The 26,765-nt window shown below is 36.8% G+C and overlaps 1 protein-coding gene across 2 annotated transcripts; it reads right to left on the bottom strand.

Annotated features, from left to right (window-relative positions):
* Positions 1–4,612: 4,612 nt before the first annotated feature.
* Positions 4,613–26,628, bottom strand: ZML2 (ZIM-LIKE 2). 2 transcript variants are annotated; one of them, XM_088956710.1, is made up of 8 exons: positions 25,957–26,628; positions 25,474–25,868; positions 24,752–24,838; positions 24,513–24,625; positions 21,163–21,294; positions 11,138–11,243; positions 5,177–5,248; positions 4,613–5,025 (listed from the first exon to the last, which is right to left on the bottom strand). In XM_088956710.1, the coding sequence occupies exons 2-8, from the start codon at positions 25,798–25,800 to the stop codon at positions 4,960–4,962; spliced, it is 903 nt and encodes a 300-aa protein (XP_088812836.1). In that variant the 5' UTR covers positions 25,801–25,868; positions 25,957–26,628; the 3' UTR covers positions 4,613–4,959. The 2 variants fall into 2 exon arrangements, with proteins under 2 accessions (XP_088812836.1, XP_088812835.1); XM_088956709.1 differs by having other exon boundaries at positions 24,513–24,646; positions 25,957–26,590.
* Between the last annotated feature and the right edge of the window lie 137 nt (positions 26,629–26,765).

Below are 26,765 nucleotides of genomic sequence, written 5' to 3'. Positions count from 1 at the left end.
CGGGAAAAGATGGCTTAGATGCTTAGTTGAAATGAAATTTATCTATGTTCAGATTTAGTGGAATTTCTTATGTTGGGACAGGTTGCAGTGATGAGTATCAATTGTTCTTTCAAGTGGAAGAAAAAAGACCCATAAATAGGGAAAACATTGGAAGATAGAATTTGAGAACTCGATCAAAATCTCTAGGGTGGTATGAACAATGCTATGCTAATTTCAAGAGCTGATCTTTGTCCCTCTCGATTTTGTTCGATTAATTAATTGTTTTTTTTTTCTTTTATAACTTTTCATACAATGCAACAAGGGTCTAGAAAACATTACAGGAACTTAGTAAATAATCTATTTAAGATTGAAGATTTAACAGGGGTTGATTATTCACCGTTTGAAATGTGTTCTTTTTTCCAACACTTTCCTAATCATCTTGATGTTCTCAACAATTGGAGTTTTTTCACTCAGGGATTCATGGCATTCAAAATAATGTTCCTTTAATTTTACAAATTCCTATATAAACTATGTAGAAGCATAAATGGTCAAAAAATTTTCTTTTGGTGAGATGTTGGTGGTTGAGGGATTTGAATTCTTATAAGGAAACGTGAATCAGTGATAGATTATGCCAGCATTTAACTTCAAAAAACTGAGGTCATAACATGTCCTACAACAAGCTCTGTTATCACATTGTTCCCAGGAATATCAGTGTCTTCCACAATCACACTCTGAACACCGTTGATGTTAGTGATGTCAATGTATCCTTTTATATACTGCTTTGAAAAGTAGGAAGAATGAATGGAGGAAGCTTTATAGCTTTTGGTCAATTAACTACAAATACCTAGTATTTAATAGTAGAAATTTTATTGCTTATATTTTGATATTCGCTCACACCAATCTTAAATATTATGATCTCTCCACATAAGGCCATACCACATAATGTCATATACCCATAACGTCACAATTGCCTTTACTAACTAGACCATCTCTCTCATTTTGGGTCACCGCCAACTGCACCATAGCAGTTGGATTGCCTTTCTGGGTTTCTCCAAGAACCAGGTTTTCTACAGGACTGCATTGTAGTAGCATCTTTGGGTAAAATGGGTTTATCTACAAGCTCATCAGAGACCGGGAACATGCCCCCATATGTGATCTGCTTCTTTTCCAGTGACAATCAAGATATTTTTGGGTCGTTAGGTTTTAAGAGCAAATGGCAATAAAAATAAAATAGAGAAAGTTTAAAGAGGTATTTTGATAATTTAACACTTTCCATCATCTGACTTAACAATTAAGGGGGTCTTTGTCTAATGACTAAAGTTCAGGGGGGTCTTTATCACTAACCCCATAGTATTGGGGGTCTTTGTAATTTACCCTTTATTTTTTACTATGTGAACTGTTGGTGAAATAATTGTCGACTAAAACATCTTCCAATGTTTGAAATCATTATCAACTATGTGATTGTGAAATCCCCATCAGGTAGACAAAACAATGTCAAATGGTCTATGGGCCTATTGGGTAGAGATGACGATGTCAAATAGTCTATCAATGAACCATCTGAACTGTTCGTGAAATTGTCTTCTCTGACGTGGCATGTTTAGTTATAACACTAAAATTAATTAATATTTTGTGTTGGACTATCGGGTAATTTTACATTGTTGTCTGACTATTATTGTTTTGTAATAATTATTAATCAAGGATGCTGAAATTTCACATTATTAGTTTGCAACGTGCTGAAGTTTCATGTATAAGCACCGTGCTATACATGTTCTTAGTTTGTAATAATTACTGAAATTTTAGTAATAACTTTTAATGAATAACTATTGGAATTTCATTTTTCGAATAACTTTTAATGAATAAATTTCAATAATTAAGATTAATGACTAAATATATTCCAATAATTTTAATAATAACTAAATTAAAGAAAATATTAGTTATAACTTTTTCAGCTACTTACTTTAATATTTCTTAGATATCTTAAGTAATTTTTTGGTTATTGTCAATAACTATAAATTTTATTTATTGGTATTCAGTTACTAATTAATGAATAAATTATTAAAAGAAAAGTAATGTATTAATAGAAAAGAGAATTAGGGAATAAATTATTTATTATAATTTTTAGGTAATTATATCGAACCTTGATCAAATTCAAACAAATGGCCCATTTTAGTTAAAATTAAAAAATTAGAAAATAAATAAATGGCCAAAAACCATTTTTTGGGTCAAACGGATTGACATTTTGATCGTTCGGGTCATTGATTAAGTCAACAATTTTTTGTCAAGATACAGGTTAAGGGTGAAATGGAATTGGTTGCTTCAACGGTTTTTAGGCGGAATGCTTTGACCGTTCGGTTCAAATAGATAACCCATTCCAATTTAAAAGAAATAAAAAATAAAAAAGTAATTAAAATAAAAAATGGCCAAAAACCAATATTTGGGTCGAATGGGTTAACAGTTTGACCATCCAAGTCAACAGGTTAAGGGTGAAACGGAACTAGTTGCCTCGATGGTTTTTTGGGCTGACAAGTTTGAGTGGCCCATTCAAATTAAAAAGATAAAAAAAAAATTAAAATAAAAAAGGTCAAAAACCATTGTTCAGGTCAAACGAATCAACGATTCGACCGTCAACAAGTCACTAACCAAGTCAACAATTGCCTCAATGGCTTTCGGGCTGAGCAATCCGACTATCCAGTTCAATGAATGGTCTATTCCAAACTAAAAAATAAATAATTAAAATAAAAAGGCCAAAAACCATTTTCTAGGTCAAACGGCCAAAAGATTTGACCGCCACTGGGTCACAGACCAAGTCAATGGTTTTTTTGCTAAGATACAGATTATGGGTGAAACGGAACTGATTGCCTCGACAGTTTTCAAACTAAAAAATCCAACCACTCAGGTCAATGACGGTTTAAAAACCATAATATTCATCATAAATATAAAATATTTAAATTATAAAAAATCGTTATCAATATGTGAATGATTATCCATTTCAAGCAGTTCAATGATTATATAGTATCGACCAAATGTCTATAAACCAAAATCAACTATATTTTACAAAACAATGGGCTAAGTGGTAATTAAATACAAAATGTAAACAATTTGAAATAAGTTCAATGGCATTTGGTAGAGGAGCCAAAGTTTTTTTTCTACGGGGACCAAAACCTAATTAAATGGATGAGGACAGGGGAATAAACATTAAGTGGGCTTTGGGGGGGCTAATCATTGGGTGGGGGAGGGGAAATTTACATGGAGATACGTAGTATAAGTGGGATTAAGGTTCCCCCCGGTCACCTTGGCTCTACCCTTTCATTGGGGTTGTTTTACACCCCTTGCTTATGTTAGAGCCTTTTTTCCTCCTATATGACTATCCAAAAAAAAGGGATAAGATTTGATTTATGTACGAATGTCATAAGAATCCTATATATCTTAAATATGCTTGACAAAGCCCGTGCATTACACGGGTCCCAACTAGTGATGCCTAAACCTTAGCAAGGATCCCACAGTTTACAATAATGACCGTTCTGCCAAGATTATAGTTGAAAACCTTTCAAAAAAAATAAAGAATATAGTTGAAGAAGCACAACCCCCTCCCCCTCCCCCCCCCCCCAACACTCCCCCCAAAAAAAGAGTGCCGGTAGAATCCATATTTAAATTCTTGACTCATTTTAAGTGTTTGCATAACAATAGTTCACATGAGCCATCTAAGTATTTGTTTATTATATCTTTTTGATAGACTTCTAAAAACTTATATTTAATGTCATTGACGTAATTTTTTGGTTTACCAAGATCACACATTGTTTTACATGGTTCTTTTGGGTTCCCTAGTGGATGTATGTCGATAAATATCAACCGACAATTCTGTTGGGAAAACCATGCAGACAGAAGCAGATGGGCAAGTAAAGGAAAGAATAATCAAAGAATACGGGGAGTCATCTGAAACTCAATAATTTTTTTCCAGATTAATGGAGTTCCCTAACATTCAATGAGTATCTTTATTTATCCAATGTATAGTCTTAAAATTGCCACATCACTAATTCACTATACGCAGTTGGGGCTGGTAAAGGTTTCTCCGCCGCTGTCGTCTCCGGTCTAGAAACGTTAGAATCCGTGTTCATAGCCGACGCCTGACGATCATCTTATCTGAGTATTGGAGAATGGAGATCAATGAGCTAATAAGTAATAATTATAGTTTTAAGTTGCAGGATCAGAGCTTCTAATATTCTGTGATCAGCCTGGTCGGTGGGGTATATTAACGTACAGCCTTAGGCCATCATCATGCTCTTGTGTCCTTACCATCCAATCCAATCAAAATGGCCAATTTAATCCTCATAGCCGATGCGATTGGCTTCTGGTTGTGATTTAGCCGCTAGCAGATAGTTAAGTGGCCACTTCTGATGGGGCACAAATCGATACTGGGACTTTACAGCGAGTTCAAGTGCAGATAGTAACTAACCCGAAGTGCAATGATTAAATTAGACCTGTGGCTTATTATTGTGAAGCCTTGAAAGAACCGAGTAGGTCCCAAGCACCTATCCTATCTGAAACTGGATGCAAGCCCACTTCAAACACCCAGATCTCTACTCAATCCTTCAAATCTAACAACTCACAAGAAACAAAGCCTCACCCACAGATCTCCAAAACAACAACCAATTTCTCAATCTTCATAACGGATCAAGCCAGTTAACTTTCACTCTAAATAAAACGTCCGTCCTTACTCTGTCCGACTGAATTACAAGTTAATAACAAATACAGGATGACGCCTTATCAACCGGCTGCCAATGTCAAAAGCAAGATAAAACCGTAAGCTACGAATAATATAGAATTATTTGTATTTCTAGGATCCTGTCAATGTCACATCACATGTTCCGAACGAGGAAGGCCTTGATCTCATAGAAGGGACAAGATGAGCACTCACCGACATCACTCGATATATCATTTCCTGCTTTATATTCCTCCCAGGATAGTGAGGCATGAAGATTGTCATGAGGAATCGTTATCATGTGGAGCATTTTGAATAAGCAACTGATCAGCCTCCGCAACACCATTCTACAAAATAAAATGGATTTTAGAACTAAATTAATAAGCTTAAAGTGGGAAAGGAGAACAAGTAATTGAAAAAACACCTATTCCTAGGGTAAAAGCTCTGGCAATGATAATTCAAATGACCATACATAAGCCAAATGCACCGGCAGCTTACCTCATTCTGGTTTGATGAAGGATTATGTGCAGGTGGCAAGGGTCCAGTTTTTGAGAGGTCTCTCAGTGTTCCCTGCAGGACAATTCAGGGAGAAATTAGAAGTTTGTGTTATACGAATATGTAGCTGCAAGGACAAATGGTTCAGAGGCCAAGGCTTGTGTTGAATACATACATACATACATACATATATATATATATGATCTATAACAGAATGTATTCATTGAAACCATTAAGAAAGATGGGATGGAGAGATAAACTCTCTTATCTCTCCCTAAAAAAGAACAAGTTACGAACAAGCCCAAAAAAAATCAATTTCTTCCCACCCCCTGGCTCTGCCAAAGAATCAGTAAAAGAACTAGCATCTCTTTTCACCCAATGTAAAGTGACCTCCATCCCCTGGAGCAGCATTCTAATCCACCTCTCATGAATATATTCCCACCATCCCTCATCCTCTTCCTTTTGCAGCCATCTAATACCAACTTTGCTTTCTGTATTCCTTCCATAACAGCAAGTATTTCAGCTCTTAGAGAATCACCTACCCTATTGGACTGGAGAAAAGAGCAATAACTTTTCCTTCCTCAGTTCTGAACACACCTCCCAATACCAGATGGTCCTAGGTTGCCTTCACTGCTACCATCAAAATTCAACTTAAAGAAGCCTCTTAAAAGTGGGGACAATTGAAGTCTATAAGTCACTTCAAGAGGAGCAGAACCCACAATTCCCTTCTACTTCCTCATCAACTCACCTGCCGTAATGTCTTCAAACAGCTTCAAGGTCTTTACTCAATGAACACTCTGATGGATACGGCTATAATCGCCTCCCTACTGCTTTCTTCTTCCATGAATATTCTTTGATTCCTTTCTTCCCAGAGTGTCCAACAAACTGTCGCCCTTGTGCATCACCATAGAATTCTACCTCTCTTATTCGGCTATCTAAAAAGGTTAGGGGAGAATAGACTTCAAACATTAGGTGGGGGATTTCCATTTACACACCCAAACAAAGAGAAACCATTAAAAAGGACAGGAGATTAATAAATGATAGCAGGACTCACCGTTAGCCTTACAGAGAGGGTACCAGGATGGTGAAAGACACCAGCCAAGTCTTTTTCTTTGAAGCAAGTCACTTGTGTTGATTCTTTCCAGATATGCTTCCCAGCAAAAACCACCAATCCTAAGCGAAATAGGTGTAATCCATACCACTTTAACAGGAAAAGGCTCCCCCTATCCCTCAGTTGTATCAAATTCAAGAAGAAGGAAGCACAGGTAAAGGAACCAAAGGGAGAAGGGGTCCAAATTCTGCAGTCACTTTTTGAAAGATCCAAACACAACTTTTTCAAGATTTTGAAGCAAGCTTGAGACACTACAAATTTCTTCCTCCCGGAGGCCTCTTTTAAAACCCAAATCCCAGCCAACTCCAACAGTAGAGTTAGAGGGAACCAAAAAATATGAAATGGGCTCCCCCCTCCAGTTAGAAAGGGCAAAAAGAGAAGGAAATTGTTCCTTTAAAGGAGAGCTACCCAACCAAACACGTTCCCAGAATTTAACTAGGTTTCTAGAGCAAGGGTTATACCTGATGAATGGCAAGACGGAAGAATGGATTTCCACAGAGAGGCTCTTGTAGCTCTGGCCAAGATTCCAGAATCCCAGTCGCTTGCCACAAGCCCATGGATTCTAACAACCTTTGCCCACAATTTATCTCTTTCCAAAGGCAACCTCCACAGCCATTTCCCTAACAAGGCAGTGTTTCTTTCCTAAACGTTCCCAAGACCTAAGCCGCAATGTTTCTTACTTCTGCATACCACTTCCCATTTAACTAACTCTATGTTCCTTTTTCTCCTCCCCTAGTTCCCACAAAAAATCCCTCGTTAGCTTATCAACCCTTTTACTTGCCCCTACTGGAATTCAAAACACAAATAGAAAGTACACCAACAAATTAGCTAATGTGGATCTAATTAAAGTAATTCTACCCCCCAGAGACAAACAGTCCTATTCCAAGAAGCCAATCTTTTCGTAAATCTTTCAATCACGGGCCTCCAAAAATTACTCCCTCTCAAGCTCCCCCCCCCCCCAAAGGGTAAAACCCAAGTAATAAATTGGCAATTGTGAGACCGAACAACCCAGAATTTCTGCTCTAGAATCTCCCTCTTCCATATTTAAGCCCACAATGCAGCTCTTATCAAGATTATTCTTTAAATTGGACATTTGCTCAAAGGTTTTTACAACCCATTTTATATTTCTTACCCATCTAATGTCACCCCCTTCGCAAAAAAGTATTGTGACATCAGCAAATTGAAGGCAAGTGGTATCTCATTTCTTCCTATCCTCCAACCCCTAATAAAAGATCTGCCATCCGCTCTAGCAATCAACCTACCCAGAACATCTACTATCATAGTGAAGAGAAAGGGAGATAGTGGGTCTCCTTGTCTAAGCCCTCTTAGCACAAGAAAGTGGTCCACTACTGCTCCATTGACCAAAATTGAATAATGGCAAGTCCTAACACACTCTAAGATCCATTTACACCATCTATCCCCAAATCCACAATTCTTCATAAGCTCCAATAGGAAACCTTAATCCACCAAATCATAGGCCTTTTCCAGATCCAATTTACAAACAAACTCTTTCCTTCCAACTCCTTTCATCTCCTCTACACTCTCATTTGCAATTAAAATTTGATCAATAATTTGCCTATTTTGAACAAAAGCCCCTTGTTCTTGGGAAATTATAATTGGAAGGACCTCTCTCACTCTCAAAGAAAGCACCTTAGCAATGATCTTGTACAAACTATTAATCAAGTTGATTGGTCTAAACTCTTTCGAGTGCACAGCATCATTCTTTTTAGGTATCAACGCAATGAATGTAGAATTAAGCCTCAGATTGATCAGTCCCCTCTCAAAAAATTCAAGAAACACTTTTTGAATATCAGCTTTCAAAATCTCCCAACAATCCTAGTAAAAAGCCATTGTAAAACCATCAACACCAGGAGCTTTAGATCTATCCATAAAGAACATTGCAGCCTTTATCTCCTCCATATCAAAACATCTTTCCAACCAATTTTTATGCTCCTCAGAAATGGTAGGCCATTCCAAGCCATTCCAAGCCATTCCAAGCCAGATTCTCCCTTCTAATGGCTTTCTAAAAATTGATTTGAAATGGCCCTCAAAAGCTCTGGCAATATCAAAATGCTGAGTGATTTACCATTCACCTCCAATTTTGATATAAAGATTTTCCTTCTCCCATTTGCCAGTGCATGAAAGAATTTAGTGTTCCTATCCCCCTCTTGTAACCATTTGTTCCTAGCATTCTATCTCCGGCTAATCTCTTCCTTGAGCAAGATATCCTCTAGTTGCTTCCTCAATGCCCATCTCTCAACCTTATCTCCTTCCCCAAAAGAGCGCAAACCTTCTTTTGCACCCAAGTCATCAATTTTATTGATCAATTCTTGCTTCTTTTCTTCCAGTCTTCCAAAATGTTCGATATTCCACTCTTCAGTCTTGGTTTTTAATTCCTTCAACTTCTAGTGGAGTTTCATGCCTTCCCAATTCACCCTTGGCTTACTTCCCTCCTACCACTCCTTGAACTTGACCACATATTATCTAATCTGAAAGGAGCAAGACCTCTACCTCTCACATCAGCCTTAAATAAGGAAATTGGCCAGTGATCCAACGTTACTCTTGGACGAGCTCTAAACATATTCCTCCATCCATTGTGAATAAGAATCTATCTAATTTGGTACAATTGGACCAAGTGAAATTACTATGAGAAAGAGTCGGTTCCTTAAACATTAGTCATCACCCATTCGAAGCCATCTATCACCTGCCTGAATTTGATTGAGATTATAAATTTACCCATTCCTCCACTCCAATTAGTGTCTCACAATTCCAAATTGTTACTACTCCACTAGAAGCCCCCCATGAAGGTAAAACTCCCCAATTTAGTCCCCTTGCTCTCCAAATACTTCTGATCCATCTTATATCAACTTCAACAGCCTTAGACTCTTGGATTAACACAATATCTGGCTTCTCTCTTCTAAACACTTCCTTGATCATGGATCCTTTCCTGGTCCTTCCCAAACCTCTAACATTCCATTTAATTATCTTCACTTTTCCGACCATACTTATCCCTTCTTTCGAATCCTTCTATTTGTTCCCTCTGACCCTCCCCCTTCTCTCACTGAATTCCTTATCCCCCTCTACATCCCTTCTCAGCCTTTCTACTTCACTCAATTTCCTCTTCTTGACCTTTCTTTCCTCATTCTTTTTCTTTGGGTATTCGTTCTTTCCTCCTTATTCTTCTTTAGGTAAATTTTGAGATCATTCAGATTTTGCAACTTGCACCCCAATTTTTCCACAAATTCAGCCACTTAGTCGCTAGTCTCAAGAACTTCTTCTCTCACCCCTACTCCCTCCAAGTTACCCCCAAAATCTTGCAACACCGGTATTAGAGTCAATCCTATTCTCCCTAACCTCCTCATTAACATCCTCCTCCGGTTCATTTCTTTTGAGGTCTTCAAGCAAACCTTCAATCATAACCCTCTTCCTCTTTTTGGCTCTCACTCCCAGCTTCTCTAACCGCATGTACCCTATCAGCAGCTTGCAGCAATGTGGTTTCCTTAGAACCTGGAACATGAGCCACAAACACTGAACAACAGTAAGTAGACAAAACTGAATTCACAATTTTACCTGGTTCCAAACGGGGAGAAAGTGCAGGAAGTTTTTCCTGCTCAGGGTTAGGATCAGCACTATTCAACCTGATGGGGTTTTAACTTGGGAAGCTTCTATTAAAGAATTAGCCTGCTGACTTCTTACTCTGGCCTGTCGTTCCACCATAACTAGGCTCTCTCTACTCGGCATCAAATGAACCTACACTATTTCATTACGAACCCCCTGTCTAGAAGCAATACTTGGTTCTGGTTTCTCAAAGTCTGAGCTTCGAAGAACTACCCAACAGCACCCTTGTTCTCCGCCGCATTGACACCTCTAATGTGTTACTGGGCTCAAAGAGGAAGCTTCCTTCGATCCCAACTCATCCTCCCTAAATAGAATGTCTGTATTTAGGCCGCTCTCCTGTTTCTCACACAGTTAATGATCCTCCCCTTCATGTTTGTCAGCTGATTTGTCCTCTGCAACAGAATCTTCTTCATCTGAATGTATACAAGTTTCCCACCCCTTGTCATCATCTTCAATGTCCTCCGATCTCGATCTTGAGTATCTACGGTTGGGGCAATCTGAAAGTGGCCACTTTGCATAAAAGTGCCAAAGGTTAGGACCGTATCCACTCCAGATAGCTGAGACCAACATTATGTAATGCCCTTTTTACTTCTACTTTAGCCATCTATTATACCATCAAGCCATTGGACCAACTACCACTATGTTACAGAGAGAGGGGCTCTGAGGCAATAAAACCCAATCAGTAGCTGGCCCAACTACATATTCAGATATTTAGTCTGTTGGGATGCCACAAAAAATTAAAAGAGATCATTGTAGTTGTCCTATATATACTGAGTTCACCATCTAAAATGGATGTGTTCCAATGTAAAATAAATCCATTCAGGTGAACAGTAAAGAAAATGCAAGCTCAAATGATATGTGAAACTAAAATGCTATTATTTCATCTTATATAGCCTCTAAACAGGTTACAAGGGTTTCGAGAGTTAAAAGAACCTAAAATTTAAACAAAGCCATATAGGGAGGTACTTTGTCCTAAAGAATATGTCCTCTTCAGAGCTCATGTCAGTCATGTCTGCAGGGATAAAAGAGGGTGTCATGTTCATGTAAACCATGTATTTTTTCAAATGACACAAGAACTTTGTGCGTTATTGGCACCATTGCCAGACTGAAATTCATAGCATATATAAGTTCAGGATGAGTATTAACCACATTGTAATACTTTTCATAAACAGAACAAGCAGTTAATATAGGTGTAGATGGACCATATACAATAGAAACAAGCTTCCAGTATCCACCTTGTTTGCCCACATGAGACCACATGCATTGCAAAGGGTCCTTGGACCTTCAGGTCCACGACGCATCATTGGAGTAGACTTCTCACTAATGCCACAATGGCGGCAGCTGAAAAATTTTTCAATGAGAATGTCAGTGGGAAAAAAAAATCAAAGCATGGCATACAATGAAGTAGACAGTCTAAATGAAAGCATCTTCATCATGCTACAAATGAATAGTGCAGCATAAACATGGACATTGCTCAAAGACAAGAAGTATTATGTGGGCCATCCTTCACAATCCATGTTCCAAATGGAAAAGACTATCCCAAAGTTCTCTAAGTGATTAAGTGCGCCATTCTTGGCCATCTATGGAACACCAAGACAGATCCTTTTACATTGTCTTCCAAATATTCAATGGCAGTACACTATGGAAATGGACATCATGCTCCCCTCTAGGCAGAAACATTACTAGCCTCTAATCATCATCACCATCCATGCCTTATCCCAACTATATGGGGTCAGTAATATTGTCCTATTTTGCTGATCCGTTCTATTTAAAGCCTTACCCACTGTTAAGTTATTAGTGCTTAAATCATTTTCTTACTGCTTCTACGTGTCTTTTTTCATCTACCCCAAGCTCTTCTAGCCCCTTAAATGAGTAACAAATCACTTCTTCTAACTGGCGCAGTTGGTAGTCTTCTATGCACGTACCCAAACCATCTTAGTCTACTCTCTCTCATTTTATTGCTTATTGGAGCGACTCAGGTTCCTACAAATAACTTCATTTCTAATCCTATCCTTTCTAGTTTTTCCACTCATCCATCTTAGCATTCACATTTCTGCCATGACCATTTTCTGGACATGTTTCTTAACTGCCCAACATTAAATGGCACAAAAATTTGTGCAGGTATGGCTTATTTGTGCTTATTAGTTGTACAATGGCTTCAGCAATTAGCAATGTTTTCTAATTTTTACTACAGAAATCTATATCTGCACAACAGAATGAAGCATGCCTAAAATGAAATGTTACTATTTCTGTAGAATAGAATGAAGCAAGTCTGGAAATTTGCAAATCTAATGGAGACTTCGAAGTGAAGAGTGTATTCAATGTATTGATCAAAAAAAAAAAAAAAAGTGTATTCAATGTATTTTATTTTGATCATCTATTTCTGCACAAGTAGGTATTTTGGATGTCTATTGCCTAGTAAGCCACCAATTAGGCAGCAAGCACACGTCTATGAAATACATCTATTTCTGCACAAGTAGGTATTTTGGAGGTCTATTGCCTAATAAGCCACCAATTAGATAGCAAGCACACGCCTTTTGAAAAAGGCTGTCCCTAGGCCTAGGCAAGGCACATGCCTTGAAATGTGCCCTTTAAATCACTACGACCATGGTTGGAAAAGTAATTAGTTCAAGAGACAAGAATCTGACTAACTACCTAGAGTGTGGTATTAACAAGAAAGACTATGGAATTACTAGATACAATAAAGAGAAGGATTAATATACATGTTTACAAGAAACTAACTGAAAGGGTGGAAACCGAAGAAATCAATGACCATGCACAATGGTACACCGAAGAAGTAAATAACAAATATGGAGTCAATAACAAAAGATAAAGATCTAAAAAATGAAATAAATGTTGAAAAGTTAAGACAGAATGATTTTAATTAGACTTGTTTAAGGTGAAGAAGCTAACATAAGTAGTGTTAATGCACCTAATGAGTTAAAAAAAAAATGTTAAAAAGACAATTATAGAAAACATAGATGGACTCATTCAAGAAATTCCAAATGAGCAGAAGATTTTTAATGCAAGACATCCAAACAACCATGTGATGAAAGGATATACAAGACACAATAGTATGCACGGAGGATTTAGGTTTAGGGTACGAATGAAACAGGATATACAATTTACAATTTGCAACGTCTTATGATATGGAAATAGCAAATACATACTTCAATAAGAAGGAAGATCAATAACATTTAAAGGAACTAAATTCAAGTCAAATAGATTTTTTTCTCACTTTTTATTGGTAAATAAATTATTTCCTTGCTAGGAGAACAGAATGAATGATGTGTGAGGACTACAAAGTTGTTCCAAGGACAGCTTGACCACACAACAAAGATAAATGGTGGTAGATGTTCACATTAAAAGATGAAAGAAAAAGAGAAAATAAAATAGCTGTCCAAGAATTAAGTGAGAAAATCTAAACAAAGAATAACAAAAAAAAATGATGATTTAGATATAGAATAACAAAAAATGAAGAATTAAGTGATAAAATAGGAATCCAAGAATTAAAGACAAGATAATAGAAAGAAAATGGAATTTAGATATAGAGTTTAACTACATGTGGATTGAAATATTAGCTGTATAAAATAGCAAAAGAGGTTTTAGAAATAGACAAAAGAAATGGCAAGGCACTAAAGAAACCTGGTGGTGGAATGAATAAGTTCAAAACATTATTACAAAGTGGAGGAAAGTGGTTGGAACTTTAACATAAAAAAAAAAAAATTATGATTCAAAGAAGATGGTTACAATCAGAGAGGGGCCCTCAAGAGTGGGAGGGGTATTTAGACATGAAGTCATGTAATTTCAATGTTCTCGAGCCCAATTACGGTGGGAGATTCATTTAAAGTTGAGCTTGTGATGAGTATTCAGGGTGTGCAGTGACATGAATTTAAGTAATTTTTTTATAAGTGTAAGTAAATTACTCAATGATGGAGATTTGAAAGTGATGATAAAGTGGTTGCTGAATAGTGAGAGTTTTGTGGGACTCTGGAAACAAAATCATTAAGTTTAGATGGTTGACCAGATATATGCAAGTGAAAATCCAGTGGAAAACAAATTCAGCTAATTGCATGGATGGTGCATATTAGCTAAGCAAGAGGTGGCAAGAAATCAGTTTTTTAGAATCAATTGTAAAGTAAATTTGTAAGGCTGCAAGCTGGGCCGGGTTAGCCCAAACAAAATGGTCCCAACCCAAACCAGCTGGGCTAGTAGGGTCAGGTTGAATCTCAGGTTAGAGTAAGGGTTGAATAGTATGAACCCAACTTAACTTCAGGTTGGGTTAGGGTTAGGGTTGAGTCCTTGACCAACCCAACCCAAACCCGACTTAACTTCATATTTGTATGTACAAATATAGTGTACTCATATATTCATGTAATAAGATGAAAATTCTATAAAATAGTTGTAAGGCCGGCTATGTTGTATGGAATGGAGTGTTGGGCAAAGATGGATGAGTGGAAAAACTAGAAAGGCTAGGATTGAGAATGAAGTTATCCAAATGGAGTGTTGGGCAAAGATGGATGAGTGGAAAAACTAGAAAGGCTAGGATTGAGAATGAAGTTATCCATAGGAACCTGAGTAGCTCCAATTGGTGATAAAATGAAAGAGAGTAGATGAAGATGGTTTGGGCATGTGCATAGAACACCAACTGAACCAGTTACAATAAGTGATTTGTTACACATTGAAGGGGCTAGAAGAGCTCAGGGTAGACCAATAAGGACATAGGTAGTAAGAAATGATTTAAGCACAAAAAATTTAACAATACATATGGCTTTAAGTATAACAGATTGGCGAAACATGATTCACAGCCAACCCCATATAGTAGTGAATTGTGACAAGGAATGGATGATGATGCTGATGATGATTAATTAAAAATATAAACTTAAAATTTAAAATAAATGTTTTAAGAAAACATATTGTCTCATATTAAAATACATAAACATAACATGTAAAACATATTTAAAATGAAAATTTAAAATAAAACCAATTATCAAGAAAAGAAATTTTAAAATAAAACCAATTATCAAAAGAAGAAAATTTAAAATAAAACCAAGCATAACATATAAAACAAATATTCAAACATGTAAACTCTTAATCTCTGTTTTTTGATAGATTTAATCTTTCTTTATTTTTTTCCCAATTGCATTATTTCAAATAGCTAATGTGATGTTAAACAGTATGCATTCCTGATTCTACGAGCCGCCGCCTTTGTACCAAGCCCCTCGACACAAGCCCAAACAAGTCTATATCAGGGTGTTAAATTCTTAATCCCTACAAAAAAAAATGGTTTCATAACTGTCTTTTAAAAATATCTTTTATTAGGATGAATGAACGAGTTTCCATTATAACTGGTTAGACCCCATTATAAATTCCAAATAAAGTAAGAGTTCTCTATTTATTCACCAGCAAAGAGCAATTATCAAGATCTAATATCCCCTTCCCAATCCTCCCCCCATCCTTTTACAAAACCTTAATAGAAGTTGGGTATTCCATACCCCTGCCCTCACATAATAAAATTATGTTGTTTGCAAATTATTACTTATAAGTGAGTATTTTTTATCAACCTAGTTTTTGCTTTAGGCACAAAAACTTAATTTACAACTTCTAAATTGGCTCAAGCTCAAATTCCAGAGTGAACCCATGATGTGCTTCCTCAAGAACCTCTTAATGCTACAATTTGCATACATGTATCTTGCATCTTAACTTCTTCAGCTTGCTCCACCATGTATCTTGAATATTATCCTTATTCTGGTCAAGAGTATGGGAGGAAAGGGAATGCAAGAATTTTCAGTAAGAAGTATAGGTCAAAAGAAGAACTAATGGGGCCATAAAGATAAGAATTGCACAGTGTGAAAATAATTGAGCTCTTTCAAAGTTTCTCAGTTACTGAGATAGTAAGAGCTTGGAATGAATTGCGACACTCTTCTGAGAAAAAAGAAAGGAAGGTGATGGAGTGGAAGCCACCAGGTCTCAACAATGTCAAGCTGAATTTTGAAGGGAGATCTATAGGAAACTCAGGTCTGGCAAGAATCGTTGGTGTGATCAGAGATTCCTCAAGCAAAGTATTGGCTATGTACTCAAGACCTTTAGGGAAGGCAATTCTTTAAATGCTGAACTATTAACTCTGCTACAGGGGTTAAAACTTGCCAAACAAGTAGATCTTAAGACCTTGGAGATAGAAGAGGACTCAAAAATATCGATATCATGGACCAATTCAAGGGGTAATGCTCCTTGGATTTTTAGACATCCCCTAAGGGAGATAGTAAGCCTATCAAGGGAACTCAATACCTTGTTCGCATGGATCAGGAGAGCTGCAAATGAGATGGTTGATAAGTCACCATCTGGTGTCTTTTTAAATTGCTTCAAATCTGTTCCCACCTCAAGGGCCAATGAAAAAGAATATTTAGATGATAAATTCTAAATGTCTCCAACTCCCTCCTAATGTCTATTTAGGCCATTCTAAAAATTAATCAATCTTTGTATGTCATCTTCAACCGTATATCACAACAAATGGCAAACCCTTTAAATATTTTCATATAATCTACCACACATATTAATTATCTCATAGATCAGGTAAGAAATTAGTCGATGGATATTTTCCTATAATTTGCTTTTCATCTGCTCCCATGTAATAGAATTTCCCTCTCTTGTGCATCTAAGACAATCTCCCATGCATATCTTCCAAGATTTAGCATTCCCTACCAAATTTGGTATGCACAATTCTAACTCTCCAATCCCCAAGCATGTTGCTCCAATCAAAATATCCTTCAAAATCTATTAATCAATCCAAGAATAACAGCAGGATTCTATCACACTTCAAATCTAGTGTCTCCTTCCTACAATTCTTGATAAAACTATTCATGTAGGCAACATTATAAGATCTAAATTCTTCTACCAACCATGGTCCCTTTATATGGTGTATAAAATATAATGCTGTTAATTCTGTACCTATATAATTATTACTATTAAAACCATAGCATGCAATTAATTAGAACATACCCCAGGGCTATAAAATCAGTGACTTTGACAGAAATTGCAACAAAGCATTAGCACCAATACCAAATAATGTAGAATTAACTATTTCAATACCAAATAAGATAGGATTTGTATGACTTAATTTCTGAAGGTGATTGTAAGAGGGTAACAATTGACCAAGAAGGATTTAGGGATAATCATACAAAGGTAAAGATTGATAGGGGTCAGAAAGGTGTTGGGTCAATTTGCTAAGAATTCTACATCAAGCATAATAGCCAGGGCAGCTAGGGCTTACACCAAGGATAAGGGACTTAACCTGGGCCCAAGTCTGGGCCAGCCTGCACCTAAACTTTCCACACAATGAATGTACACATACAAATATGCATAAAATTCCAGGCTAAGCGAGGCATATAAGTATTAGGCCCAGGCCTGACCGACAAATTTCTGGACCTGGACACAATAGAACCAGATCATTAATTCTATTTGGGATTATGAAAAATATAAAAATCAAAAACCAGATAGGGATTGATTTTTTTTTTTTTTTGTGTTGTGTGAAACTCTGTGATGTTTAGGATGAGGGATAGTATGGGGCAATTAACTCAAGGCATATTTTCCAGAAAAGGCTGAAAATTTCCTTTTGTCAAAAACTGCCAAAAATACAAAGCTTTAAATGGACTTTTAAGGGTGGTAGGATGAAAGGTAATGGAGGTCAACCTAATACTGGAGCATTTAGAGGTAGTTTGGCAATAAAAGAAAAATAATGGCTAAAATAAGAAAATTTAAATTCTGATCATAACTTAAAGGCATATCTAGATCCATTTCAGTATGTCAAGGATGTTGAATGATGACCTGAGTTGAAAAAAATGTGATTAGTTGATGGTTTATGAGAATCAATCACCTTAAGCACAATATGCAAAAAAAGGAAAGGAGAGGGGGGGGGGAGAGAGAGAGAGAGAGAGAGAGTTAATTATCATTCACATGTTTTACTCAAAAAACATGTTTATAGACACTTTAAGGGTGGCTGATCATAATAATAATACTAGAATTGAGAAAAGTAGAGAATACAGAATTGCCACTATCATACTAATAATAAAAAAAAATCAATATCCTTGACTAGTCTAGGTTAACAACTTAAATTTTAAAAACAATTAAGGGCCTATTCATTTGCTCTAAAGTCTGACATGTGAAAGTGCAATAACTACATTAAGAGGTATATCGGCATTCGTGAACTTTTCGTTCCTCTGAACTCTGAATGCAGAGAATGTTGTTTTTTTTTCCGAAAAGGTAATGTAAATTTATTCAGCACAGAGAAACAAAAGCAAACTGCAATTCAGACCCAAGAAGGCAGTCTGAAAAGCAGCCAGGATTACAATCTCCACCAGGATCAAGACTGAAACAAAACGGGCAAGCTAAGATCTCTGAATTCCTCAGAAATGGAAATCCAAGAAATCAGCTTACCCACAGCTCTCTGAATTACATCATCAAGACCCCTAGACCTATTACAGAATATTCACTATTCCTTTCAGCCTAAATGGACCACAGAACAGCAGCTGGGATTGTCTTCCACATTAGCTTCCCTCTCTTACTTAGACCCTTCAACTTCCAGCTACAAAGGTGTTCCTTAACTGATCTCGGCATGACCCACTTAGCACCCAAAGCATTCAGAAAATGCATCCAAATCTGAAAGGAGAATGAACAATGAAGACATATATGCTCTGTAGTTTCTGCAGCAGTCCCACAAAGAACACAATTTGAATCCAGAGATGCCCCTTCTCAACAGATTAGACCTGGAAAGGCATTTGTCAAGAGCCATCGTCCAAACCAGAAAATTAGATTTTGAGGGGCTCATAGAATTCCAAATCTGAGTAGCTGGGAACTCAGAAAGCCCCACACTACATAATTTATCAACCATGGACTTCACAAAACAGGCAGAGAATGTTGTTCTGAATTCTGAATTCTGAAAATTATCATATATCCATTTTGACCCATATATGAGAGTTTTTGTTTATCTTTTTTGGGGTATCATTGGAAAACAAAAAGTTCTGTGATTGCACTTTAAGAAATAAGAGATAAGAGGAAACAAACAACCATTTTTCTCTTAAAGTTAAAAGATTCCTCTTAAGAGATAAGAGTTAAGAGGAAACAAACAGGCCCTATGTATGGCTAGACAAATCAAAATATTAGACCAGACCCACACAAACATGGGAAATGACCAAAAGAGTCCTACTGTGTAAAAATACAAAAAATACATAGAAAATTCCAGTTTTGAGTCTTTTAACTTCTTTGTTCTTTCTTTGAACTCTCTCGAGCCTTTTCTGTATTGGAAGTTTAGAAGTCTTTTAATCAGAACTTCTTTGGCGGCCTACAGCCTACCCTAAATTCAGACAGTCTAACATAGAATATGGTGACCATTGGGTTTATTTTAAGTTGGAATATGTTCGCATTTATATGAGACTAATGTAGTTTCTTGATGCTTCAAAAGCTATTCTCTCACCTACAAGACTCTCTTAAGTGTTTCATTTATTCTTGATCTACCATTTTCTACTTACTCATTTGATATAACCAAAACAGCTAATGTGCACAGTGAATGCCGTTTTTTACTATAAAATGTTATTTAGGCCTGATATGGAAAGAGTACAAATATGTACAAATACAAAGAGTACAAATACAAATATGTAAAAATACACTATAAAATGTGTATTTGCACTATACATATTTGTATTTGTACTCTTTCCAAACCGGATCTAAATAACATTTTATAGTAAAAAATGGCATTCACTGTGCACATTAGCTGTTTTGATTGCATCAAATGAGTAAGTAGAAAATGGTAGATCAAGACTCAATGAAACACTTAAGAGAGTCTTGTAGGTAAGAGAATAGCTTTTGAAGAATCAAGAAACTACATTAGTCTCATGTACAAATTTGTAGAGTACAAAACCTTGTATTTTGTATTATTTTGTATGCATTTGCACTGTACATATTTGTATTTGTACTCTTTCCAAACCGAGCCTAAGTAACAAATATAAACTTTTAAACCTTTTTTATAGGAAAATAAAGCAGATATGTGTATATATATGGCTATTTTAATGGTACTCCTTTTTTATCAGTATTTTAATGGTACTCTTCTATAGATATGTCTGCAATTTCATGTGTTCTTGTCTTGCCAAGTCACAAACCCAGACATGCATTCAAGTCTGATTCCTATTTTCATGTTTATGAAACATGGTTCTTTGTTCATTCTCCCATTGTTCTCTAGTTGTGAGGGAATTTCTTATTAATTTTGGGCATGGCAGTGGAATTTCTTGATGTTCCCACTTCCAAGTAGCGCCTGGAAATAGGAATGCAACTTGCACAAGCTTGAGTTGAGCATTTCTTATATTTTGAAGGGGCCCAGCACAAAGGTTTGGGCTCAATGCAGTGGAAATTCTCCAAATCAGGAGACAAACATGTAATGTTAGCATATCTTTATGGTGTTTAAGAAACTAAACATCAAACAGGGGTTAAGAGCTTGGGAAACAAACTGCTGGAAGGTTGTCTGACCAAATACAGAATTTCATGAACAGATTTCAGAAGTGCAGCATGTTCTTCAATGCTCCCCAATGCCTTAAAAACCATAATTAGGAATTATTCCATTGTAAATATAGTTATAAAATAGAGATCGTTTATATATATATATATATATATATATATATATATATATATACAGAGAGAGAAAGAGAGATCAAGTGTGTTGTTATGTCATTTTGAATAAAATGTTTGGGTGGAGAAGAGAGGAGGGAGAAGAAGGGATGAGATAAAGGGATATAAAGAAAGAGTGGGACTAAGATAAGTGTACATAGTTCTTCATTGTTATTGACCAAAAAAGAAACAAAAAAAAAGAATGCATGTAGTGTCCATTGGATCCCTGGGGGCAGGGGAAATGTTGAAAATGGGGGTTCTGTGCTTGTTCTAAGTCACGTCTTCACATGGTCTACTCAACACTGGACATGGCCCAACAATATGATCATAAATGTAAGTACTAAGTACAGATCACAAAGTGTATTTAACACAAATCCAAGAGTAGTGTAATCTTGTACCAAGAGGGCCAATAGAGGATAAATTCCAATTAATATTCAATGATGAAATACAATTAAGTGAGAAACAGAAATAAGATAGAGTAAAACCAGTGAAGTTCCAACTTCATTTGCATCCACAAAAAAACAGAAGCACATTTTTTTCTTACTTATTGCACAAAATAAAATCATAGCAAGTTGTCCTCTTCAGAAATAGAAGCATGTATACTTACGCAGTCTCTTTTTGCTGGGCTCCATTACTCTCTGTACTCAAGTGTTGATTAGGATCTGAACTTGTTATTGGTGGCACATAATCATAATTAGTAGATTTTGAAGATGTGAACTGGCCCTTGTTTCGTTGCATTCTATAACATGAAATACAAGAACAGTTACTGACAAATGAAGGCCAGAAAACTGTATTTCTGCACTAAACAATGCATCTGGGCTCCATTCCAATGCTTAAACATTGGCAGAAATTTTAGAATGCATCCTACAGCTTCAAACTATTTACTTCAGAAGATTTAACAAAATGTCTACTCTTTCAGGTTTAATACAAAATGAAATTATTACAACTATTTCAGGAGTTAAACTAAATTTTGGCCCATTTGTTCTTGAAATTATGGGGAAACGTTTAAGGGGTTCTATGTAATTGTAAAAGCTTTTTTTTATCAGAAATGGTAACTTTCATTAATAAAACAGTTAGATACAATAGTGTCAACCACTCATAGCATTAGTGTTGGCCCCATATAAAACTCAAATTTTAAAATACAGCCCAAAACAAGTTTTCCCTGTGAGTCCCCTGCTTTGCCAAGTTACCAGCCACAGAATTGGCTGATCTCCTTACCCATTTGAAGATCACTCCCACTTCTCTTGCTAGGCAATGTATTTCTCTCATCTGTTGTCTAAGTGTCCATGCACCCAAGTTTTTTGCCTGCAGCCATCCTATTAGAAGCTTAGAATCTCCCTCTACCTCAAGGTTTTGATATCCACATTGCTTGGCCAATCTCATACCTTGAAGTAGAGACATAACTTCAGCCCTTGAGGAGTCTCCACGCCTATTCGGCCAGAATAAAGTGCTTGCATTCTGCCCTCCCCATCCCTGAAAACTTCCCCAACCAAAGAGCCCCGGGTTTCCCAAAGAGCTTCCATCGAAATTCAATTTTACTCTTTGTTGTGCTGCAGGTGTCCAAAGGGGCTGAACCACATTTTGTGCAGCTGAAGAGTTGGCCGCTACTGACCAACCTCTCAGAATACATAATTGTGAAAACTTGCCAAAACAAATGAACTTTTTGAGTTTTCAAATATGGAATGAAATTATAGTTTGGAATTTCAACGGATATCCTCACATGTGCATGCTCTGTAAGGCTTGTGGAGAATCCATTTCCCACTTATTAATCTCCTGTCCTTTTGTGTCCTGTATTTGGGAATATTTTTGTTCTCTATTTGGTTGTAGATGGGCCTCTCCACAAGTAGTAAGCTTATTCAACCCCAATTTCCTAGGCTCAAGGAAAAAAGAGAAAAGATCATATGGAGGACTGTGAAAGCTGATGTTCTGTGGACAATTTGGGAAGAAAGAAACAATAGAATTTTTAATGAAAAGAGCAGAGGAGGAACTGTTGGAAGCTATCATGCTCTGAGCTGCACACTGGATAAAAACTTTGGAAACTTTCAGAATCTTTTCAACCATTGATGTTATCAGAACCTGGCCTGAAGTTGCACAAACTGGAACCCACCCTAAAGAGGTAAGACAGGATTGGAGGCCACCGACTGAAAGTAGGCTGAAACTGAACTTCAATAGTAGCTCCTTGGGTAACCGGGGAAAAGCTGGTATTGGGGGAGTGATTAGAAACCACCAAGGCCTAGTGGTTGTGTTGTATTCTGATCCAGCAAGTTTGGGAGATTCAATCATGGCAGAAGCTTTGGCACTGCTACAAGGGTTGAGATTAGCACAACAGCATGGCCTCAGAAATGAGGATGTTGAAGGTGATTCACAGTTAGTAATTCATTGGGCAAAGCACCTCAAAGAAGCACCATGGAAATGCAGACATAGAGAGATTGATATGATTGCAAAGAACTTGAATACAAGCTTCAGCTGGGTGAGAAAGACTGCAAACGGGGTAGCAGATACATTGGCTAAACAGGGAGTAAATAGGCAAAGTATTTTCTGGGCATACTTGTAATTGGGTATTGAGGGGTTTTGGATGAGTTCGGCTTCAGTCAGGGCAAAGCCCATTCGGGCATCTTTTACTGCCTTGCATTGAGAATATCTCTGTACTTGTGTGCTTTATTTCAAAGGGAGATATTCCCAATGTAAGGTTACAGAAGGTCGTTAGAATGGTGTGGGCACAGATTTGCCCTGATAGAAGCTGATCTCGTTTTGGATTTTGCCAACAGATGCATTAAGTTTAAATCTTTAATTATTATAATGAAATCCTTTTGCTGATCAAAAAAAAATCAATGGATATCCTTGTCTGCTTACTTTGTAAATTTGGGCAAAATCTTCATATGATTTTACATCTAAACAAAAATGGTTATGTAATACATATTTGAATATAATAAATGAAAAGTGGACAAGAACCCCATGTATTTTATTTGGATATATAACAGAAATTACAATTACAAGAATTTCCATTCTTAAAAGAAAACTCTTGAGTTTAGCCCAAATTGTTTAGAAATTCAATTTGTTCAATCTTTGGAAGTTGTCATGCTTAGTAATCTAACTCATCCAACATAGTTGTCAAGACAACACCTAGGCAACAAGGCACTCATGGAGGGTCGCCAAGCTAATTTGTACATGGCATTATGAAATACTTTTATATTCTTATTTTTTTGAGAATATAATAATAAACTAAAATATTCAATTAGTGGGTTTATATGCTAATTTCTTTTTATTATTTTCTCATTTGTTAGAGCTCAATCAACACACATGTTGGTGTATGCTGTCTTGAAACTTGAACCCTCAAAGACTTAAAAACCTGAAACAACAACCTAAGAAGAACTTAAATTTTGTCCAATAAATACATTCTTCTTCTTTTCCTAGGACAAAAACAGGGGCTTAGCCTGTATATTATTTAAATTTTCTTTTCGTTCTTTTACTTCTCATGAATATGTTGATTTTCTATATTTGAATATGGAATTTATAATTTTTTATGAAAATTATAGATAATTATTAATGAATAATGGTTTCTGTTTGTACAGAACCTAGGGAACTATCCAAGGATTCATGTTTTTTCATTTAAAAAATTCCATCCTCTTGGATACTAGGCATCAAGGGAGCTCCCTTGTCACCTAGCCTCACCTTGGTGTCTTGAAAACCATGTCATTCAATGTGTAATCTGCAGTGAAAGAGTAACTACACATAAATTCAGGTGGCTTTGTCATTTGTGCAATCCACCAACCTCATACCAGAATATTACATTGTTTCTACTCAATTGAGGAGAAAATACATTGAAAGTACAAAGCAACTATGATAACTTTGAGCCTTTGGCATACTTCCTTTTTCTATGACAACAAAGCAAAATGACATACAAAGAAGAGGGAATCAAGGAGGAAATCAAAGAAATAATTATCATGCATCATATACCTGAGGGCAACCTCCTTTCGAACGGTATAACGTATTTTCTTATCAAAATTACGCTCCTTTCGCTTCTCACGGAATCTAATCAATGAAGCTAACCTCTGGGGAACATTCAACCGCTGTGGAACATCAGACAACCCCTGGTTGAATGTTTCAGTAAACAAGGGTGGAAGAGATGAATAAAACACAGAAAACCACTGCTTATTCAAATCAAGATAGCAGAAAACAGAGATGTAAAATGATACCCTATTATTATGATGGGTTGTTATTGGAAGTGGAGGCACACTAGCAGGAACTTCACGACCTCCCAGTAATAAAAGCACAGCCTGTACCTGCATTTTTTGGATAATGTATTATCGACACGTGATTTTGAATTTCTTTAATGTATTTAATATAAAAGAAAAAGAACAACCCACACAGGATCAAACCATCTAAAATACAATACAGGTTCCTGAAATCCAATTTATAAGAGCATTAATATTTACAAGAAATAAAACAAAACAAATGAGACAAGAATTCTTTATGGTAACCAGTACATTACAGTACCATGATATTAATAATAATCCTAAATGGCATAATACCATGGTTTCTTCTATATGAAAGCCAAAAACTGCAAAATGGATATCATAATCATGAATTGGATTTTACTCCCATGCATCAAAACATGATCACAGTGACCAATCAACAAAAGAAAAAAAAAAAAAAAAAGAAGAAGAAGAAGAAGAAAATCATGCAATGCACTTGAAGCATTTGCCTCGAACATGTAAAAACAACTAAAATAAAAGATATAAGTGATCCATTTTAGCTATGGCGTTAGTTAGGATCTAATAACAGAATAAGAATTTTAAACCGTTACATCCATAAATTCTTTGATGATATGGTAGTGCTTTCCACCATCAGCTCGGTTTTTCACTTAAGAAACGAATACATGGAAGAACAAGAAAATAAAGGGCCTTGGAAAACTCACCTTTTCCGCAGATACGGAGTCGAAGACATAGACTTCTCCCTGGAAAGAGAGAGTCAGCTGGTTCCCTCCATGGTTCCGAGGTGGCATTGAGCCATGAGGATCAGAGAGAGCGCCATGGTCAGATGGAACGTCCGCCTCCATGCCCTCGCTCCCTGCACCATCATCTTGATCATCTTCCATCCCACTCCCATTGCTGTTATGATGCAGAGCTTGTTCGTGCTCTTGCATGTAATGCATTTGCATATGTTGACCTTCTGCAACGTGAATCTGGGGAGCACTACCGTGGACGCGGTCGATCTGCCCAGGAATATGCATGACAGCTTGCATATGATTCAGATAACTCGAAGAGTAATAGCTACTTCAGAGACCGTATTGATGCAATATATGGCCTTGTGCTGCTTTGACGTTGAAACTTCAATTAAACCAAATCCAAACAAACGAAAATTAAAACAAAATAAGCGTAGAAAACGTCTTCAAAATTACCATTCGAGGTGAAAAATCACGGGAATCAAACACCAAGTTCGCAATCTCGACGAAGGAATCCGAGTTCCTCCTGATCCATAACTGGAGAGTTAAAAACCCAAACTTGTTGGTCGAAAATCCGTTTGCACTTCGCAGAGCTCCGAGATCAAAACCAAAGCCCTAATTAAAAATAGTAATATTCCAGTACGGTGACGAATTTCCTGAAGAACTGAAATATTATATTCTTCTAAGTCAGGGTGAAAGGATTCCGACGGAAAAATATTGTGGGCAACAGAAGATCGAATTTTTTACTGTGATCTTGATGATGATCTCCGTAGATGCTCCACAGAACCGATAAATTTGCCCAGAAGATTGAACATGCAGAGGTCCTTTGGAGATCTCCGCCTAGACTCCGACGGAGCAAAATGTCTCCGGCAACCGAATGATCGGACCTGTGTCTAGGGTTTTGAAGAGCGCGTGAGTTTACAGGGAGAGAGTAAAAAAGGATAGTGTTTTTTATCGTAAGAAGATCAGCATGCGAATTGCGAACTGCGAAGAGAAAATAAGAAAATGGTGGATGATAGCCCATGAAGTTTTATTTAATTACAAACTGCCCTTCATTGAAAGAGAGAGATGATCTGATGGCCATCGCCCATCGGCGGCCAACGGGCCAAGGCCCAAGAACCAAAGCCCAAACTCAGTTCACGAATTGACAATTAAAAGCACGTGGTTTCACGTGAGGAAAGGCAAGATTTTCCTGGGTGCACATGTGGTGTAAGATCTCTGTCCGTTCATTTTATGGATTCCGAAAGATTGAAATTTTGTGGCTT

Source organism: Nelumbo lutea, chromosome 8, assembly GCF_056320005.1.
Source record: "Nelumbo lutea isolate HS-2025 chromosome 8, American lotus-T2T, whole genome shotgun sequence".
NCBI classification, from domain to species: domain Eukaryota; kingdom Viridiplantae; phylum Streptophyta; class Magnoliopsida; order Proteales; family Nelumbonaceae; genus Nelumbo; species Nelumbo lutea.
The sequence above is the reverse complement of the archived record's forward strand: the minus strand, read 5'-3'. Positions and strand labels throughout refer to the sequence as shown.

Coding starts and splice junctions, on each gene's coding strand:
- ZML2 (XM_088956709.1), bottom strand. CDS start 25,800: ATGCAAGCTGTCATGCATATTCCTGGGCAGATCGACCGCGTCCACGGT. Junction 5,249..11,137: donor GTCTCATGTGGGCAAACAAG/GTGGATACTGGA, acceptor ATTGTCCTGCAG/GGAACACTGAGAGACCTCTC. Junction 5,026..5,176: donor CTTCATCAAACCAGAATGAG/GTAAGCTGCCGG, acceptor TTTATTTTGTAG/AATGGTGTTGCGGAGGCTGA.